Source organism: Cylas formicarius, unplaced genomic scaffold (genome assembly GCF_029955315.1).
Source record: "Cylas formicarius isolate icCylForm1 unplaced genomic scaffold, icCylForm1.1 PGA_scaffold_6__28_contigs__length_40554024, whole genome shotgun sequence".
NCBI classification, from domain to species: Eukaryota; Metazoa; Arthropoda; class Insecta; order Coleoptera; family Brentidae; genus Cylas; species Cylas formicarius.
Genome location: NW_026844347.1, coordinates 15,286,837 through 15,307,880, shown reverse-complemented (window position 1 = coordinate 15,307,880; position 21,044 = coordinate 15,286,837). Strand labels below are relative to the sequence as shown.

General features: G+C 32.1%; 1 protein-coding gene across 4 annotated transcripts in view; it reads right to left on the bottom strand.

Annotated features, from left to right (window-relative positions):
- LOC132702782 (histone acetyltransferase KAT7) overlaps positions 1–21,044 on the bottom strand; it is a 120,637-nt gene that overhangs the window by 57,091 nt on the left and 42,502 nt on the right. For 2 of the 4 annotated variants that reach the window (XM_060671550.1, XM_060671553.1), the window contains exon 7: positions 6,390–6,483. In XM_060671550.1, coding sequence (XP_060527533.1) covers positions 6,390–6,483 — 94 coding nt within the window. Of the gene's footprint in view, positions 1–6,202; positions 6,303–6,389; positions 6,484–20,142; positions 20,318–21,044 lie in introns of those variants that run through there. The other 2 variants (XM_060671552.1, XM_060671558.1) reach the window with 2 other exon arrangements.

The following is a 21,044-nucleotide window of genomic DNA, read 5'->3' as shown; positions in this document are numbered from 1 at the left end:
TAAAATACCAAATAATAAAAATAAATAATTAAAGTTTATAGACTAACTAATCAAGGTAACAAATATGAATAAATAAATCTATAAAAAAAAGTTAACTAAAAAGTGTTCGTTAATCTAGTTCATAAAGTTTAGTTTAAAATGTTCCTCTTAAAATGCTGGTTTCATCAAAACAAACAATAAAGAAATATCTAAATATTTGAAAACGTAGTTGGCTATGACGTCACAATTGTTTTGTTTTTTTTAACTCCTTAAGGTATAAACAAACTTTGACATGTTTGTTTGTTTTTGTTGTTTTCCATATTCCTATTTAAAAATTTCAGAGTTGTCAAGTTTTATGTTAGTATATATTTTATTTGTGTTTTAAATAAGTTATAGTTTTTTGATTAACCTATAAACTTTAATTATTTATTTTTGTTACGAGGTATTTCCAATCAAGCTAATTAACTATTAAACGTTAAAGTGCGTAGTATAGAGTCGATTTTTCTTAAAATGTCCATTGTACTGTTAGCAATAGGTTCTATTCGTATATCTGCGGTATTCGTGTCTTTGCTATTTAAAAAATACCTAATATTACCAACAAGTTACCTAATGTGGACAGCTTTAAATTCAACCAGAATTTATACGAGTGTTATTTTAAACCTCGAATATCTCACAAAGTAAGTGAAATTTAAATGTATGACAAATTACAAACTTAACTTATATTTTGTCCTAGAATTGATACCTGAATAAAAATATAGGGTGTTCTATTTGACAATCTTGAGATTTTGTTAATTAAAATCGCCAAAACGGCACCACCTATTTGGGACACCTTGTAAAAGCTAATTGGGACACCCTGTAAAAGCTAAGGGTCAAACTGATTGAGTAGTGCATCATCTCCTTAGTCTGTGGTTAAATTTTCGTTGCAATACCCGGATTAGTACCGCCACATCACAATTTTATATGGGGCAATTAAAATATGAACACATTACCTCTATTTCTGCCCAAACTATGCAAAATTCGAATAGTACACTGCGTCCCATTTTAGTCGCGACTGAGGGGTATGTCCGTTGTTAGTGAGCCTTGCGTTTTCGCAAAACCTTTGGTACTTTCTTGTGAAACGAAAGATTACGTTAACAAAAATTTCATATCTTGCTTAGTTTTCAAAATACAGGTCAAATTTTTGAACAAACGTCGGGAACAGCTATGGGTTCTCCACTATTATGGACACGCTACGTCGATGATACTTTTGTTATTTGGCGTCATGGTCAAGAAAATCTAGTAGATTTTGTTTGACATTTAAACTCTATACAGCCTAACATACGTTTTACCATTGAGTTGGAAACTAATAATAACCTTCCACTCTTAGATATTCTTATCAATAGAAAATCAGACCTAACATTGGGTTATTGTGTTTACCCAAAAATTATCGGTTATCAACTCTCTTGTAAAACTATCTCAGCCCGAGTCACTGAACCCGGAATAAAACACCTTACCTCTGCTCTTCTGTCTAATAATTTCCACATTAAAGATATTAAGCATTCCATCAAAAAATATACTTCACCACAATCTTCCAATAAAAATAAATGCATGTAATCAATTCTTCTACCAACGAAAAATGCGAGAGTCTATAGAAATCTATAAACAACCTAACAATCTTAACCGCGACTCAGGTCTTTATTTGTCACCACTATGGGAATCACTCACCCGAGACGATGTTTATGCCCCTCATTTAGCTCCGCCCCCTTAAACAATATATAAACAGATACAGAATAAAATGCGAGCCAGTTTCAATCAAGCTCTGAAGAAGCCAACAGGATGATTGGCGAGACGTCAGCAATTTCGACGAATCCAGAAGTTTTGTAAAAAGTATTACAGTAGCCTGTGGAAGTTTCTGTGAAAAATGCTTTTTTTTGTTTTAGAGTTTTGTTTTAATAAAAAAAAAACAATGCTTAAATCATACTTTTTCAAACAATATTAATTTAAAATGTTTGATCTATTATTCTCCTAAATAATGGAATTTGAAGTCCGACTCTGTACTAAACTTTGGTAAAGTAAAAAAAAAACAATTGCAATCAGGAGCTATTATCGGTACAGTCTATTTATAAATTCGCAAAACTCTAAGTTATTTTGTGGTGTTCTTTTTTTGAAAAATATTGTCTACGGGAAGGAAGAAAGATGCCATTTGATCATATTTCGTAGTTGTTAAAGATAATGACATTAAATCAGTGATTGATAAATGTAAAAAGTGTAAAGTAATTATGGCGGGACTAGTGCTGGGTATGAAGAAGCACATTCAAAAACTATATAGGATTTCAAGTTAGATGAGGAATTAACGCTTGATGAGATTTCCAAAACCTAAAAATATTCCAGCAAATTTGCTTGATCGTCGCTTTACAGAAAACAAACTTAGTCAAGAGCAAATAGAAACTGGCTTGGAATAGGTAGAAACCTATCATCTAGAAGCATTGCCAAATATTATTAATTACCAGGCACCCTTTAAACCATATATGTTTTCTAAACATTTAATTGAGAATGTACAACCATTGGCATGCTGGCGTTCTATGAAAAAATATACAGCTATTGTATTGTCAGTCAACATAGAAAGACTCTTCTCATCATACCTTTTAGTCCATTCAAAACTACGTAATCGGCTACACAATGCCAAAGCTGCTAAGTTGGTTTCAATTCTTAAAGAGGTTAATTCCATCAGTTATGACGTGAGTGATCATATCGACTTAGATATTAGATAACCATAAGACTGAAAGAGAGTGAGACATTTCTTACCGTGTGTATGCAAAATGTTTTCAAGTTTTCCAATTTTTGTTGTGTTCCTATAATCGAGAAATAAAGAATACATATGTTAAAAAGTTTGTATAATGTATTTGAGAATGTTTCCATCATTTTTTAAATTAATAAAGAAAATAATAAAAAAACGCCGGTTTAATTTTAGCGTTTTAAACATATTTTAAACAGTTTTAAACAAACATTGTTTTCAACCTTAGCAAATGTTTAAAACTTGTTTAAAACAGTTAATTTAATCAAATGTTAAAAACAAAACAAGTCTGGTAAGTATAGAGTGTTTCCTCATAATTTGCCACATCTCTTAACTTTTTTAAAAAGCGTTTATATAACTTTTTTAAAAAGCGTTTATATGAAAATGTTATAGCTTTTTCTTAACTAATTAAAATTGATGCGAACAAAAACAAAAAAATGATTTTTGATGGAACAATCTGAATATTGTATCGCAGAACGAAAGATCAAATCCACTGTAATAACCATAGTGGCCAAAAAACAATTGAATACGACATCTTGCTGAGGTAAAAGCATCGCTTTCACTACAAATACAAATTCAATCTAGCAAAAAATGCCGTTAAATCATTCTAACGAAAATGAAAATTTTGAAATTATACATAAATTTTATAAAAATAATAATAAATCCCAAGAAACAAAAGAATAGAATGCAGGGAATTATTTGGCAAACTTGTACCGTCAAGGGGCACATTCAGATATAGAAAAAACAACATCACTAAAAGAAAATCTCTATATAGAAAACCTCGGGGAGTTCCAGTCGATGAAAATACTTTACTTTACTTTACTTTACTTTACTTTACTTTACTTTACTTTTCATGGAAGGTCTGAACAATAATTTATGGTTTGTACTAATTTACAGGGAAACCTGAAAGCTCCACTAAAATTGCTGGAAATTATGTTTACCCACAGAAAAACAGAAGATTAGACAATTGTTTCCACAACACCGTGTCTTAAACCTTAATTAATGTTGTTGTGACAATTTAAGTTTAATAAAATATTTAAATCTAATTGATCGTTACACTGTTTTATGCTCGTTAATGCGTTTCTTGAAGGATCTACCTGTTCGTTAAACATAAATTTTAGGCCAAGATCCACATTTCAACCTGATTTATGAGATTTTGGACATTTCGTTTTATTGTTTTTTAAAAATTTGTTGTTTTTAAAAAAATAGAATAAAGAAAATTAAAAAAATATATATTTTTTTAACAATCCAACGAAATGTCCAAAATCTCAAAAATCAGGTGTCTACAGGTTGAAATGCGGATCTTGAGAAACATATTAACGAACATAAAAGAGCGTTTAAAAACAATAGTCTCGATTCTAATTATGCTACACACTTAAACACAGAACACATTTTTGCTGACAATTTTGATACTTTACATGTTACAAACAGATGAGACATTCAAATATATTGCTTAACGATCAATTAGATTTAAGTACTTTTTACAAAACTTCTGGATTCCTCCTGCGTCGGTTTTTGCTGAATCGAACTTGCTGATGTTTCGCCAATCATCCTGTTGGCTTCTTCAGAGCTTGACTGACACTGCCAGGTAGTTTGTAAATATTACATTTTATAAAGACACGGTGTTGTCGAAACAATTGTCATGTGAAAATATATAATTTCGTGAAAATCTGAGCTTTTAGTTCTTATTTATTTTGTTAAATGGATTTTCATCAAGTAAAAAAAAAGTTTTGTGGACTGCTAATGCCACCTTCACAACTACTGGAATGTTTAACAGGCACAACACTCGCACCTCAACGGCACTCAGAATCCTCTAAGTATTGCCGAGATAAAAAAAAAGGGGCGACAAGCGATAAATGATTGGTGTGGTATCTTCAACAACAGGCAATCAAATAGTCCAGATTTGACTCCACCGGAGACTTTTTCATGGGGACATCTTAAAGAAAAAGTCTACGCAGAGAGAAATCGAAATTTGGAAAACTTGACGTAAAACATTTTACTATCAATACAGAGAAAAACCATACATTTATAATTTTTGTCGTACTAGGAATTCTTTCGCTGAATTTGTTTTATATATATCTAAAAGTGCTGCTTGACATCCAAGTAATTCCATGTATTTTCTTTATTCTTTCAATTGTTTTTGAGCCGCCATGACTATAGTGGATTCGGATATACTTCCACATTTTAAAAATCCTGAAGTTATGTTTTTCAAATCCTTCCAAAATATGTAAGTTCAACAAACCCTAGATTTATCAAAAACCAACAAAAAATATCTCCTTTTTTTTAATATATATTCACGGTGTCCCATTTAAAAAATATATAACCGAATTCAGAAGAGTCAAGAAGAAACTATATGCTATATAGTTTCAAATATAAAAGTTAAGAGCGATGACGAATTATGAGAAAACTCTAACTTCTTTTTGACGCTTGTCAGTTTTGAGGGTCACGTCACAAGTCATTCAGAATACCACCCCTACAATAAGGAGGTAAAACGACAGACCGTAAAAAACACGTTTTGATTGAGGTATTTAATACTGAAAAAGCGAAAAATTAAAAGAAAACGTGTGAATAGTTAAGCCGTAGCTACCAATCTCAGAATTATTGTGTAAGATCAAAATATTTCGGAGTTTTTTTAGTGCTTATACGTTGAAAATTTTATTCATTTTGTTATGTGAGCTTCATTTTCACCCTCATGTAATTGAAACAGTTACAACCTTCACTTTTGCATCAACAAAAAAAATACTAAAAGTTTAAATTAAAACATCTCGTAGTTTGACCAAAGTAGCTTTTATATGTTTTTTATTATTCAATTAAGCTTTTAATAAAGCCAATTCGTAATATCTTGTTAAAGAATTTATCAAAAAATATAACGACAAAGTTTCTATAAAACCAATGCTACATTTAAAAATGGCAATGCTTGTTCAAGTGCTTCTTAAAATTTAATTTTATATTACTTAATCCTAATAAAATAATTTTGATATCAAAAATAGTCACAAAAATAAGTTCTTCACGTGATTCATTAAAAATTTTAGAATTTTTAAAATAACTATGCATCCCTCTGTATGAATTTGTTGGCCACCTTTTCTATGTATTTGAGCAATATTTTGAAAATTAAAATAATATAAAGCAATTAAAACGTTTTCTTATCCTCTTCCACGTATATCTGCAACCAGACACACCGCCGATGATTAATACTTTAGCGCGTTGGTTTCCAACCTTTTTGCGCCTGCGCTCAGCTTAAAAAAATTGTTGCGCGCCCTTAATTTTTTTAACAATCTAATTTCATAAATACTCAACTCATATTATAATTTATTTAATGTAATAGAAAATAAAATATAATATTATGTAAAAATATACACAAAAAATAATTATTTATTACGAGAAATATTAATTTGGAATATAATTAAAAAAATCTAACAAATATACAAAAACAAAATTATATTTTGGAAACAGGCACCCCACAGGTTGAAAACCACTGCTTTAGCGTTTTACGGCCCTGTGATGTATATTACACGTTTATAAACTTCCTCAGATACTCGCTCTGCTCGTGCTTAAACAAATACGTGACTAAAGTGTCCTGTGCTATACTTGTTACATAATATTAATGGTATATCTCCTAATATTTAAATCAACTTACTGAAGTCTATGAGGAGCCTCCCGTAGCCTTGTCTTTGATAGGGAGGTAACGTGAGAATGCAGGAAACGTTGTAGTTTAAAAACGAATTTTTCTCCTGAAACAAAATCAAATACATATCTCATTATTTTCGTGAGAAAAAATAGAATGAAACATATTTACACAGATTTTGTTCAAAACTTGTTTTTTTTTTAATAAAATTTACACCATTGGCAGAGATACTGCATTGAAACAGTCATTTATTTCTTTAATTTTTCAAAGAAACTTCTACAGGCTACTGTAATAAATCGAACTTGCTGACGTGTCGTAAATTATCCTGTATCCTGTAGGCTTTTTCAGAACTGAAACTGTCTTGCACTCTACTCTGTACCTGATTATTTTTTGAGGGGGCAGAACTAAAAGAGAGGCGTGAACACTGTCTCAGATTACTAAATATTTAGAAATTTCTATTGATTCGGACATTTTTTTGGTAGAAGAATTGATTACATATGACAATTTCAGTTGATCGAATAATATTTGATGTACGGTTTCATGATTGTGTTCGGAAACTGCTTATGAATTTATTTGTCATATTATTATTTGTCATATTAAGGCTCTTTGACTCTAAGGAAGGACCACCGTAGAAAGTGGGCTTATTTTCTTTACATTTTTTATGTCGAAATTATTAGAGAGAAGACCAGATGTAAGATGTTTTATATCTGGGTTCAGTGATTCGGGTTGAAATAGTTTGAGGATTGCCTGACAAAAGAGTTGACAACCGATGACTTTTGAGAAGGATCCTGATGTAACAATGCATTAGAAAGATTTCCCAACATACATTTTACCATTGTATTAGAAACTAATAATAATCTCCCATTCTTATATATTTTTATCAATAGAAAATCAGACCTAACATCAAAACCATCATGTCTAATTTCCACAATAGAGCGTTTCATCACCGAAAGTATGAGAAAAACTCTAATAAAAAAGTAACAAAAGAGTTAGTGTAATGTTCATGCCCCTTTATTAGCTCCTCCCCCATCAAACAGTATATAAGCAGATACCAAGTAGAATGCAAACCAGTTTCAGTTAAACTCTGAAGAAGATAAGAAGACAACAAGATGGGCAAAACGTCAGCAATTTCGATTTGACGCAGGAGGAACCCAGAAGATGTGTAAATAGTATCTTTTCGAAAAACTGGTATTAGTAAAAGTTGCAAATATTAGAAAATAAAATATAAAATACAAAAAAAGGTTACTTTGAAATTATAAACCGCTTCTTGGTCGAGTGTCGAACAAAAAATAGGCCCTTAAAAAAACATGGCAGAACATTAATGTACAAAAAATTGGAAATATATAATATATAATGTGGCTTGTCGATTTACATATTCGTTATGTCTGGTGTGAATGTTGGAAAACTGTAAATTACCAAACACTTCGAACACTCGGAGCGCGAGCATTGAAGACGCCAAGTGAGATTTTGGCGAAACGTCTGCATGATTCCAGTTGGAGTTCAACAAGCGAACGGATGATATCCCGGAATATCTATTACCACCTTGTTAATTACGAACATGTTATACAAACACTCAGTATTCCTAATGATAATCAATGTACCGGGTGACTAATTAAAAAAAACGCTTTGTCTTATCTCGACAAGTAATTGTCGTACAGATTTGTTGTGCAAAAACTTATAACTAAAACGTCTAAGAGAAAATGCGAAAAATTATTTTCAAGTTTCTAGAATAGCAGTCACAGGAGATATCGAATTCTTAAATTTCAAATCTCAATTTTTGAGAAATAATCTATTATGACAGAGAAATAAAATGAACAACGTTGTGAAGCTGGGATAAATGCAGTTCTTTTTCGATAAATAGTTTTTGCTCTATCTCTTAAGGGAAAGCGGTGGAGGGTACTCGAACTATAATTTATATAATTTATATAATGAAAACTCGAAATAATGTGGCATCTTTTGGAATATTTTTAATATACGTGCCATTTATAACTGCTAATTTTCCTTTTTTATCAAAAACAAAATACAGTGAACGATCAAAATACGGAACGAATTCAACTAAAAATCAGGTATTGGATTTCAAGAATAATACTAGCACGCGCACATGCGGCAAATATTGGAGTAACAGGAGGAAAAATATCAACTAGGTACAAACATGAAAAAGCATTTAACGACTGTTGCCGAACATAATAATAAAACCGGACATCAAATCTTATTCTTTACCTTTCACCAAATGGACAACCAGTGTTCACGCCTCTCCTTTAGCTCCGCCCCTCAAACAATATATAAACAGGTACAAAGTAGAATGCTAGGCAGGTTTAGTTTAGCTCTAAACAAACCAACAGTATGATGGGCGAAACATCAGCAAGTCCGATTTATAAACAAAAGACGCAAAAGAAAACCGCAAGATTTTAAACAGTGAAATAGTGAAAGTTTCTTAGTAAAATTAAAAATTCATTTTATCGTAATAAAGGGGCATAAATTTAGAAAAAGATCCATCTTCTTAAAATACTTAAAATAAACGTTTACCATGCGTCTTGTGCTTTACGCATTAGGCCGTGGTTTCAAAATCCGACCGTAATTTTTTTTGTGGCAAGAATATTGCTAAGCTCTCGCTACGGCAACGCTTTCAATATCAACACTCTGAAATTCGACTCAATCTTAAAGACCATAATTAACCGCCTTTCAAATTGCTGCGGATGGAATTCTCCGAATGACATCTGAAATGCTGCGAATACTGGTCCCCTAATGATGGGACCGATTATTGTAATGGTCGAAAATTTGGTCCAGTAAATATTACCTTTGAGCGGTTTTTCAAAAGCCGTTTGTTTCATCGCTAGTAGCCGAACGTGGTAGGTTCTAAATAGTAATGTCATTGTATAAAAATGGTTCAATGAACGTTTTGTATTACCAAGCCACTGATTGAATAGCAAACAGTGTGAGTGACTAATATTTTGCGTAGATTTAAGTTTTAGTATAAGGTATTTTATTGTATTGTATTTTATTTAATTAGACTGATATTTCAAAATAGAACAGGTTGTCTTAAGCAGAATCACATATCCTCAAAAATTGTTACTCTTGTTTTACGTTGTGTATTATCGTTTAGCCACAAATCGATTTGTTATTCTCGGCTCTAATTTTACCTGTAAATGTGATTTAACCTAACAGGACTTAATGATATTTAAAAAAATCATTGTCACAATCCGCTAAAAACTAGTTTCTATTAAAAGAACTTTTGATCCAACTGCTACTGTGATCGCCCATCAGGAATATTCAAATACTTAATATCGCGATATTCATTGTTGCTACGGAAGAGCAAATGGAAATGCAGATCAAGCACGACGGTTTTATATCGAGGCTTATCCCAATAGATTTGAATTACCACGAAACACAATGGATTCTCGAATCAAAATTTTGGTCACAACTGATTTAAAATAAACTATTTATAATATCATTCCAGTAAGCATTGTTCTAAAGCAAACAATCTAGTAAGCTTAGAAAAATAAGTTGCACTGTAAGCTGTCACTCAGAAGTTTGATGTCAATGTGTTTGAAACTTTGTATTGTATTTTTAAGAGATTTTTTTATCTGATTTTCAATTGTTTTGTAGAAATTAGTTACAGTGCCTATAGTTTGTGCACTATACGGATTAATTAGAGACAGGTAAGTAAAATTTAGAAACGTTTTTTTTTTTTGTTAAAATTTAATTTTGTATGTGGCGGTAGAGCTTATTTACTGCTTACACGAGCAAGATGTATTATTTAAAAAAGAGCACTTTCCAACATTAAAATATTGCTTTCTGTCATTCTCCGTTTTTCCGGTTTATTCGGTTTCAGATACAGTAGTGCCTGTAGAAAAAAAATATTTCAAAAACATTTGGCCCAATTCGCTTCCAGGCAAAATTTTTAATTTTTTGATGTATGTTGTATTTAAAAAGAAAAAATAGTAAAAAACACTACAGAATTTTTTGGCATATACCTGCTTAAAACTATAAAGGTACTATGCAAACCATAGTCTATTAGGTGAAGTTTTTCCAGGGTTAAGCATTTTTAGATATACAGGATGTTTGCAAATTAAAGAGAGATGTTTTGAAAACTGTAAAACTTTTGTTTGAATAAAATCGGGATTAAAGTTGTTCATGAGACTAGAAATAGATAACTTAATAAGAAAAATAAATTTAAAAAAATCTTACATTTTTCATTGGTAAGTGACTTCTTTTGTGACAGAGTAATTCATGAATCGTAAAAGAATAGATGTGTTTAATTTCTGGATTGATAAAAACGGTAATCATAACGGTAAAAATCTGCAAGTATGGCGCGAGATCTTAAATATGATGAACAGAACATCAAAAGCCTCAAGTTTGAAGAGTCTACAAAAAGAAAAATTAATGAAATTTGCGACCAGCTATCCAAAAGGTGGAAAAAAAGTAATAGCACGAAGAGTAGGTTTTTAAAATAAAACACTAAATGGTTAAATAGTACTATTCTATTCTCGCAAATAGCAAACGCCAACAAACTCGCTAGGAAGACCCGAAAAGTCATTTTGCTCGAGTAGTAAAAGAACTAGAATAAGAAAAATTAAGGAATTAGCAACAAGTTGGGAGCAAAATCAGTTAATTGGAGCAACAAAGCTAAGTTTAAAAAAAAAAACAGAAAAAGAGATGAAGTCAAACTGCTTAAAGAGAGTCTCGAAACCTCTCCTACTAGGGCCTCAAAAATAATAAGCAATTCGAATATACAGAAATCAAAGCCAATTATACCATACACAAGTGAAGAAGCAATTAGCTTGATAATTAAGACTCAGTTATCAAAAAGTGACTATTTAACCATCAGAAGCGAAAGACAAGAGAGAAACTTTGATGTTTATCCTTCATACAAAAAAAATTTGCACGCAAAATTATGCTGTTACCTATCTCCCGATAACATTTTGGTAACAGAGTTATCTGCAAAAATTAAATTACAAGGGCTTTTGGACCATACTGTCTCCTGAATAATTTTATCTCATTAAGAAGTTTTCGAAAATACATCTGGACCCTTTGATTTAATTTTAATCACAAAATTGTAGCTCATATCACAGTGAATACAAGCAGTTTATTGAAACTGAAAATGCTTCGGATTTGAATATTTTTTTTAACTTCACTTGTACTTTTGTATCATCTTCAAGTCAAGCCTGCAACATCTGTGAAACAACACCTAAAATAATAAACAATATACAAAATGTAAAAGCTAGACCAATTAACGAGGCCCTTGATTATGGACTGTGGACTCTCCATGTGTGGATATGATTCATGGAATATTTTTTACATGTGGCTTGCAGACTAAATATCAAAAAATGGCAGTCTAGATCGCAAGAACAGTGCAAAAGAGAGGAAGAAAAATATTCAGCTTAAATTTAGAACCGAAAACTAAAAGCAGATGGAAGTGGAACAAGCAGTGATGGCAATACCAGTAGAAGATTTTTTGTCGATACATTAGCCACCTCCAAGATATTAGAACTAGACGAAGAATGCATCAGACGTTGCTCTTCTATATTACAAGTCAGTTATCAGGTTTTGCGATAAACGAAAATTTCAGGAGTATGCGGAAGAAACTGCTAATTTGTTAGTAAATAAATATCCATTTTACTATATGCCGAGCAGCGTCCATAAGGTCTTAATTTATGATGCATCAATAATTTCGGCGACAATACTTCCTATAGGTATGTTATCAGAAGAAGCGCAGGAATCGCGTAGCAAAGAACATTACAGAGAGCATTGGTCCAGAAAAAGGTCCAGAATTGATACCAACCAAGATCTCTTAAATAGATTTCTAATTTTTTCTGACCCATTTATATCTGGATTAAGAAGTTTACCCAAGAAATATAAACATATTTTTTTCTGACGTTTTGCATCTGCAATAGACGATAGTTCATCATTCGCAAAAATAATAATATCTTACTTACTTAACAAGTTCATCATTGTGAATCAGTATTTTACTTGGTTAATAACGTTTAACTAATTTTTTGGCCTATTTTCTACTGTAAAAAATTAAAATCAAGCAAAAGAATATATCCATTTATAGTTTTTATTGCCACTAAGAAATGAGCTTAAAATATGCGTATTTGAAAAAAGTCTGTAAAAAAGTGAATCTAAAAAAAAATAACTAAATTAACTTTTCTGGCCCACATCATAGAATTGTATGTTACAAGCGATAACCTAACATTTCAGTTTGGATACAGTAGTTAGCATTTAGTTAATTTTCTATGGTCTCACCCTTTTTCGCAAATTCTAAGGCCACACACATGATTTAATGCTCATTCCTTAAAAACTCACACATGTCAATAAGAAACAAGCCTTTTTGTCTTATACTTGTTCATTTTACAAAATTCTAAAGTTTATTTTAAATAAACAATATTTTTTATATTTTTGACCAAAATTAGTATTCCGGAGATCACTGTTGCGAAAGTCCAAAAGGAAATAGAAAGCAACTTGTATATGAAAAAATACTGAACCTCATTAATGTAAACGTAGTAAGTAACAGAACTTCCAAGTTATTGTCAGATCAAATCTATAAAATAATTCTGAATGATACATTTGCAGAAGTAGATCTTTGCAACAAACCATAGGAAATATTTTTAAATGCTATTTACAAATCTTTACAAAAATTTTCGCCATACTGTTCATTTCTTCAGGGCTTAACTAAAACCAGTTCGCATTTTACTCTGCTTATATATTGTTTAAGCGGGGAGGAGCCAAAGGAGGGCCATGAACATTGTCTCGGATGATCCCAAATTGGTGAAAGGTAAAGACGTGAGTCGTGGTTAAGACTGGTTGCTTATAGATTTTGTTTGGTAAAAGAATTTATTACATGGAAGAATTTTAGTTTTATCGAACAAGATTTGATGTCCGGTTTTATAATTGTGTGATGAGAATATATGTCGTAGCTTCAAGATTTATAAATTACAGTAGCCGGTGGAAGCTTCTTTGAAGCATTTTGAAGTTAACTAATGTAAACAATCAAAAAAGGCTAAAACTTATTTGAAAGTGGGGCATGGGCCGCAATTCTGGGTCTGGCTAATACAAGCAAGAGTTTACTAGCACGGAAAGCACTGCAATGGTACCTCTAAGATTAGTTGATGAGGACACAGGAAAAGAGATATGGAGAAATCCTTGTCAAATTTATATTGTAAACCAATTGAATTTTTATTTCGAAAGACAAATTAAAACATTGTGCTATCAAATCAGCATGGCAGGGTAATCAATATACTCTCGAAAACAAATTCAACCATGACAGATATGATTTGCGCAGCCACACCTAAAGACATGAATAATTTGAATATAACTTATCTTTCTTCCAACCGAGATAATTAACGCTTTGGTTTGTCCATATTACATTGCTCCATTCGTTTTTTCGAGTCACAAAAACACAAAAAAATAACAAAAAACCAATCCAGAATTTAAAGCCAAAATCCTCACATAAGCTCGAAAATCACAAGGGTCAATTATTTAGAGTTTTAGCTAGTGGAGGTATAATTAGTCCATATAAATTTAGATTATTGATAGAGCAGATTATAAGTTTGTATGCAATGCTACACAAATGGTATAGTACGCCTATACCATCCACAATGTGCTTGTTTCTGGGTGTGAGAAAATCGAAGCATTTTCTTTACCAATCGGAGAACTTTCTGAAAATACCCTTGATATTGAATAAAGAGATAAGAAAGAAGAGATTATCTCATACCCGGAAGTCCTTTAGGAGGGCTTCTAACAAAGATTTCTTTCGCTTATTTCTTCTCACCTTATTCCTGCAAAAAGAAACATGACCACCAAAGGATGTGTAAGGCCAGATGAAGAAATAACGAATTATGCGAAGGAAGACGAAAATTTTAGTCACTCACTGCATCCTCACTATGGAACAAAATTACAATTGGTAGAGTGATTATTGATATATCGAATTTTGTTCTTAACGAACGAATGTAAATACTAACGAACGATTTTTATATTCAATGCTCCTAATCGCCTTTCTCCAGTAAGGTTATTTAAACGTCATTTTAAAAAGGCACAAGTTTATATTATTCGACTTTCAAGACGGATACGGTTTTTAAATTATTAGCGAGAATTTGCTTGCCTCCAAGCGGGAGGTTAGAATAAATACCCTTGCTATAAATAGACGGACTACTTCATACGGCCGATATAATGAATAGTTATTTTAAGAGCAGACCGTAGAAGGCCGTTTCAACGTCGTCATATGCTTCGACTAACAGAAAGCACAACGGAGGACATTCCTGCTACGGATCTTCGCGGGAACAGCAATGTCAGGAATTTCCGATGACGTAAGCGTGCCTTGGTAACAGTTTTATCAGCAAGCTCCGGATTTGTTATTGTGAAAGGTCGAACGTGTAATTAATGAATAAGACACTGACATTAAGCAAAATTCGGTAGATATATTTTTTAGAGCTGCTGCCAAATAAACAAAAAAAAGTGAGATTAGATCGAAAAACATACGAAAAATTTGGTATAAGTATTTGCAATAGTGGAATATTTAGAATATTATGTGCCTATCGTATCGTTATAATATTGAGTTCCGCAGGCGGTTAAGGTAATGCGACCATCAGATACGAAGTAATGGTTTTAAAAACCGCTATTGACTGATATAAGTATAATACGACCAAAAAGATACTGCATGATTGCTTTGACTTTTTAAATATTTTACAGCACCATAACAGCAGATTTTCGCAGGACCGTGGTAAAACCCATCCCAACAGATGTTTATTCTGCATTAATTAGGTGCCTGAGATGGATTGTAATGAATATTTGTAGAAAGTAGAAATTTTTATTTAAAACATAAATGGACCGTTTTAAATTTGATTAAGCATTGATGCTGCGGGGTATATTCAAATTATTTTAATATCAAGTGATATGTACCGTTCTTATCGTTTAACATTATGTTCGTAAATATTAAGGAGGCATTTAACTGTGATCTTTCCAATATCTGATTCTTGAGTTTTAACCCTGCGAGACTCTTTTCATTGGATAGTTGAAAGGATAAGGATAAGTACCTGTACCCTATTTATCTTACAGGCAAGTTTGACAATAATAATGTTTACCTTGTGTGCCTGTCGATTAACAACATTCTTCTTCTAGTATTCTTCTTCTAGTATTAGTATTAGTATAGTAACATAGCTGTTCAATATTTATTAGAACATACCAAATACACATTTTTTGAAGGTTCCTGTTTTTTAACACTTCAAAATGTGGAGACCGTGAAATGAAGCAGATGTTCCCCTGTTAGAAGAAGACACGGATAACAACGTAGAATTTGAAGACGAAGTGGAGATGGTAGTTAAACCCAATGATAATTTAGAAGACGAACTAGCTCAACAAATAAAAAAAACGGCTCCATTTGTCTTCGGATGCTAAACAAATTGCTTTGAATGTTTACAATTTTGTAAGAAATTCAGAAGGGTAAGTAGGAGCAGCAATAAAAACAAAATTGCTTTCGAAAAATCGTCACTGGGCGGGCCAAATTCGTAGCGCGTAGCGCGAAGCAACTTTTTATTATAAAAGGAAAGAACTTCGCGGTTTCGTGTGGAAAAGGGACGCAATGTTTTTCTATCGTGCTCCTGCGGACCAATATGAAACTTTCGCAAAATCGATGTATTTTAATTGTCCATGCACCCTGTATAAAATGTCCTTCACACATCGTCGAACTTCAAAGTTACAGCAAACATCGATAAATATTAAAATTCGCACAAATTAATGCGTTGTCGAAGAATATTTTTTTCAAATATCTCGCGCCCTGTATAATTGACGAAACCTCTCACGACACGGTTCAAATAAAATTATCCCATTTTTAACGGTTTTTCAATTATCGTCAATAATTTATCCACAAAACGGAAATTTTTAGGATATCTTAGATTTTTTGGCCATAAAAGACACATCCTGTATATGATATAATCATTGTTCGAAGTAGAGGCTATAACCCTGAATTTTCCACGAGCCCTGGTTCAAGAATTTTTTGAAAAAAGTAAAAATATGTTTTTTTCTGAAACTATGTAGTGCGACGTAGTAATCAATGACGTCATTGCGTCTTGACAGTCCCCGAGATAACGATTTCAATATGGATTTATAACACTGGATACTCTGCATCTGCGGGTTAAAGAATTTTGCCAATCGGATGCACGATTATGGAGGAAAACATATTTTTCTGGGCTAAAATTAAAAAAAAAATTCAAATATTTTCAAAAAATACTTGGTAAAATTTGATTACGCCCAACTTCTACCGTTTAAATGTGGACACGGACTTTTACTTCTTTGCTAAATTTGAAGTTGATATCTGCAAATTTAGGACACTTAACACATTTCTCATCAACCACGGAATAACGGGAATACCCTGTACTATAGGTGAAAACCTTAAATACAAAAGTTTTTGCTGTCTATACGGGCTATACGCAATATAAAATAAAGTGAGATCTGAATCATAGTCTTTCAGTTATAACCAATTTTCAATAATAGGGGGACACATTTTTCAGTTTTTTTGAATTTCCGGCTGTAGATTTTTGAAAAATTGTCACGAATAAAAGTTTATAGAGTCGTATCTGCTGCTTCTTCTGGTTCAAGAACTTTTTGGTCACGTAAACAGTTTTTGAAAAATGTTTTATTTAGACCCTTGCACGCGCGATTTTTTATTTTTTTAGAATACTTCCCGACCCCCCAGGTTCCTTCATGGGGCAAAAGCTGCATATATGTGCCAAATATGAAGACGATTGCTTCAAATTTCGGACACTTATCGTGTTTCATAGCAAGGTCCAAAAAACAGTCGAAAATCGCGATAAAATATGGATACCGGCGTTGGATCAGGGCCATTTCTTAACTTATATGCCTCGTGGAGGGTTAAAAAGGAGGCAAATTTCAATTTTGTAACTCCAACGGTTCAAAAGTTATTCAGGAAAAACCAAAAGACGAGAACGGAGCATGAAGAACGGACCGACAAAAAAAATTTTTTTTTTCGACGGTGATCATTTCTGTACCAACGGCGATCCGGTAGAACTTATAGTTATCGAGATATAAAATTTTTATATGAGCGCAGATACTTTCGAAAAATTCTATTTCATCGATTTTCGAAGTGTTTACTAGACGTGCCGCCTTCACATGGAAAACGCATAATAATTCTTCATGCTGGGTTCAAAAATCTTTGGGCGAAAGATACCTTTTTTGTCTAAAAAAAAACGTCAGATTCAAATGTGGATTACCATGAAAACACTCGGAAATATTTTATTTGGTCTGAGTTGAAAGCGCATATAAGGAGAAATAACACTACACCAAAATTTGGTGACAGTACCATAAACGTAATTCGGCAAAAGGTAGCTAAAATGTCAGTAGAAAGCTCGTCTAACTGCGAAAAATGAGTATTAAAACAAGAAAATATTCATCGAGAGCGATTAGTGGCGGAGTTGATCATTAAACCAGGTGACGACATTAGCGAGAGTGACGATTTTTTACTTTATTATTATTAAATTTAATATTTTCTATACTAATAATGACACTATGTAGAAATTTAATGAAATAGAACGTAATAAATTGTTACTTTTTACTAATTTTTTTCTCTACATGTTTCAAGAATTGCTCGGCTAAAAAGATTGAAAGCATACTTATATCCTGCTTGTTAGTGTAGATAAATTCCTAGAACGGTCCTGGAGTCGTTACTGGTAAGGGTCTGTTAGATAGGGTGTTCTATAAAGGGCTGTGGTATTGGAGTAATAAACAGTAGGCAAAAGTTAATCGCGAGGTCGGTTGTAAAAGCACTATATTTCTGGTCCCCGTGACCAAATATGACTTTAAGGAAGAACGACTTTAGTTTAGAGATGCGATAATTGAATTGTTCTTTAGGGCGTATTGCTACCTCCAAAGAGAAAAAGATTTAGAACCTTTTAGATTAAATATCGAATTTGCGGAATTATTTTTTTCGTATCTCAAATAAAAATATTGATTGGAAGAAAATTATATTTGCCAGGATAAGTCTTACTCTATTACAAGAAATTTGATTATATTATTACAATTCTAGTTTATTTATTACAAGAAAACAAAAGTTAAATATTTCATCATCATCAATCATTTTACATTGTCCGCAACATCTATTGCTTATAAAAAAAATATTCTTTATAAAAAGTTGAGGACGAAAATCTACAATAGGAGAACAAAAGTACTTTTCTTTTTGACAATATAGAAAATTGTTACTAAGAATAGTTAGTCCTAATTGAAAATGACCTTTAGATATCTATATGTATATTTATTTATACCTACCTAAGTACCTAACAGTACCTATTATAAAGAATAACTATATTTCTGTAGTTTATCCCAGTCTGTTTCAGTTCATAATATATTTCAGATCGTTTTTTCCTCATTTAGATAAATTTAGATTTCATTAGTCATTTTGTATAAAGATTATTATTTAAAAGGCTCTAACAAAATGACTTTGTTAAAAGAATCTAAAACTGACAATAATAGTTCAGTTCGTATGAATTTTATTTTGACTAAAATGTGTTATTCAAAAACGACAAAAAATTGATATTTACGTCGACTGCAAACTTTTCAAAACCATGGGTCGGCGCGAAGCATGGCCGCGTGACGTCAGTAGCCAGACAGCAGACGCCACGCTATGAAAAACAGCTCAGTATACGAAGCGTATTATGAATTTTTGTAAACGTTTCTGTATTTTATTTAGTTGTGCCACAATGCTGCAATGTTATCACAGGGCTGTAAGAGTTTTTGGCAAATAACACAAATTTAAACTAACCTCAGAGCAGTGGCGTTAAAGTAGTTCGGTAAATAAATAATACGTACATATAAATCTACTTTTTTTTGGTTTAGCGCTAATGGGTAAAATTTATGTGTGCTTTGTTTTAGTTCACTAGAAGGTTATGATATTAAAACATAGTACATATGCCGGGTTGTAACAATTATGAAAGCTATTTATTTTTTTTTCTGCATTGAATATTGAATATAAAGGTGTGTTTTCTTCTCTTCTACAATATATATATATATATATATATATATATATATATATATATATATATATATATATATATATATATATATATATATATATATATATATATATATATATATATATATATATATATATATATAACAAATATAACAAACGTAACAAATATAACAAATATTTACGAAGCATTGTACTTACCTATAATTCATATTAGGAACCCAGTCAATTTTCATCAAAATTAATTTTGATTTGTTCGAGAATTATGGACTTAAAATTACTAGTCAAATACAAATTAAAAAAATTGATTTTTGACCCCTTGTCTGGTGTAACTTGTTACAAATCGAAATTTCTTTGTAACAAAAATGGGCTTGATTTGTGATGTTTTCAATGAGTTAAATTCTATAGGAATGACTAGTCATAAATTGTTTTTTTCGAGTTCACTTGCAAAACATATATTTCAATTCCGGAGAGAGTAACAGTCACTTTAGATAATTTAATAGCTACTAAAAAACAAAACATTGTTCAGGATGGGCAAAAGGCAGAATCTCAAAAACCTATACGCCTATTATATAGTGAACTACATTGCCACGAGTTGTCCCAAAAACCTTAGTTTTCTAAACACATTTTTGTTGTCTATATCTGGATATATCTATGAATAATATAACATAGTATCTATGTTTTTTTTTTTTTTTTTAAATACAAATATGTTAACTTAAGGGGTGGCAAAAGGGTATCAACCTTGAGTAAAACTCTCCCCAAAAATCAAAGCACTGTTTTATTTGACCACCTATTACAACATTACTTTCGGCTCTTTGGTGTACACCGTACTGCCATTCGTTCTCATGTAGCTGGAACGGCATGCCGCTAGTCCGTCCTGACTCAGCAGACGTGACTTTTGGCGACCATACAAAAGATACCGCTAACACAGCCATCCTGCTCTGAAAGCGTCCTCGTACTATTTCTAAAATTTTAGAAACCAATAAAATTTTTGTAAATGCGACTATTTAAAGTTTGACTCATTAGAAACCGACAATCGCGTTGTCATTGTAACATTTATTTATTTTTTGAATTCAATAATGGCATTGCCATTATCTCTGCTATACACTTTTTTTTAATAATGGGAGGGCGAGTCCCATAAACTGCCTAACACTAACGTTTGTCGGAACAGGCGCTTGAGTCCAGGCATTTATTTTACGCTGACTGGGTCGCACTGATCCGGCACTTAAAATAACACCAAGATATTCAGTGTCTTGGGCCAAAAACGTGCATTTTTCATTGTTCAAAGCAAACCCATTGGTAGATAGTGCATGAAGTACATCTTCCAGGCTCTGCAGTTCCTCTTCAATACTTTTTGAAGGCACTGTTACATCATCAAGATAAACGAAGGCTTTTGTTCCTTTTAAATTACCCAATGCATTATCGATGGTACGTTGATATATAGCTGGAGCATTGACATAGCCAAATGGTATACGGTTAAACTCATAATGACCATCTGGTGTGACACATGCCGTGATGTGTCTTGATAGTTTCTCAATTTGCATTTGATAGAAGCCGGATTTCATAACTAGTGTAGTAATTTTGCATGGCAGAGAGCATTGATCTGATCTTGAATATGCGGCAGCGGGTATCTTTCTCTGACGACTCTCTTGTTGACATCATGTAAGTCCACGCACATTGAAACTTCACCA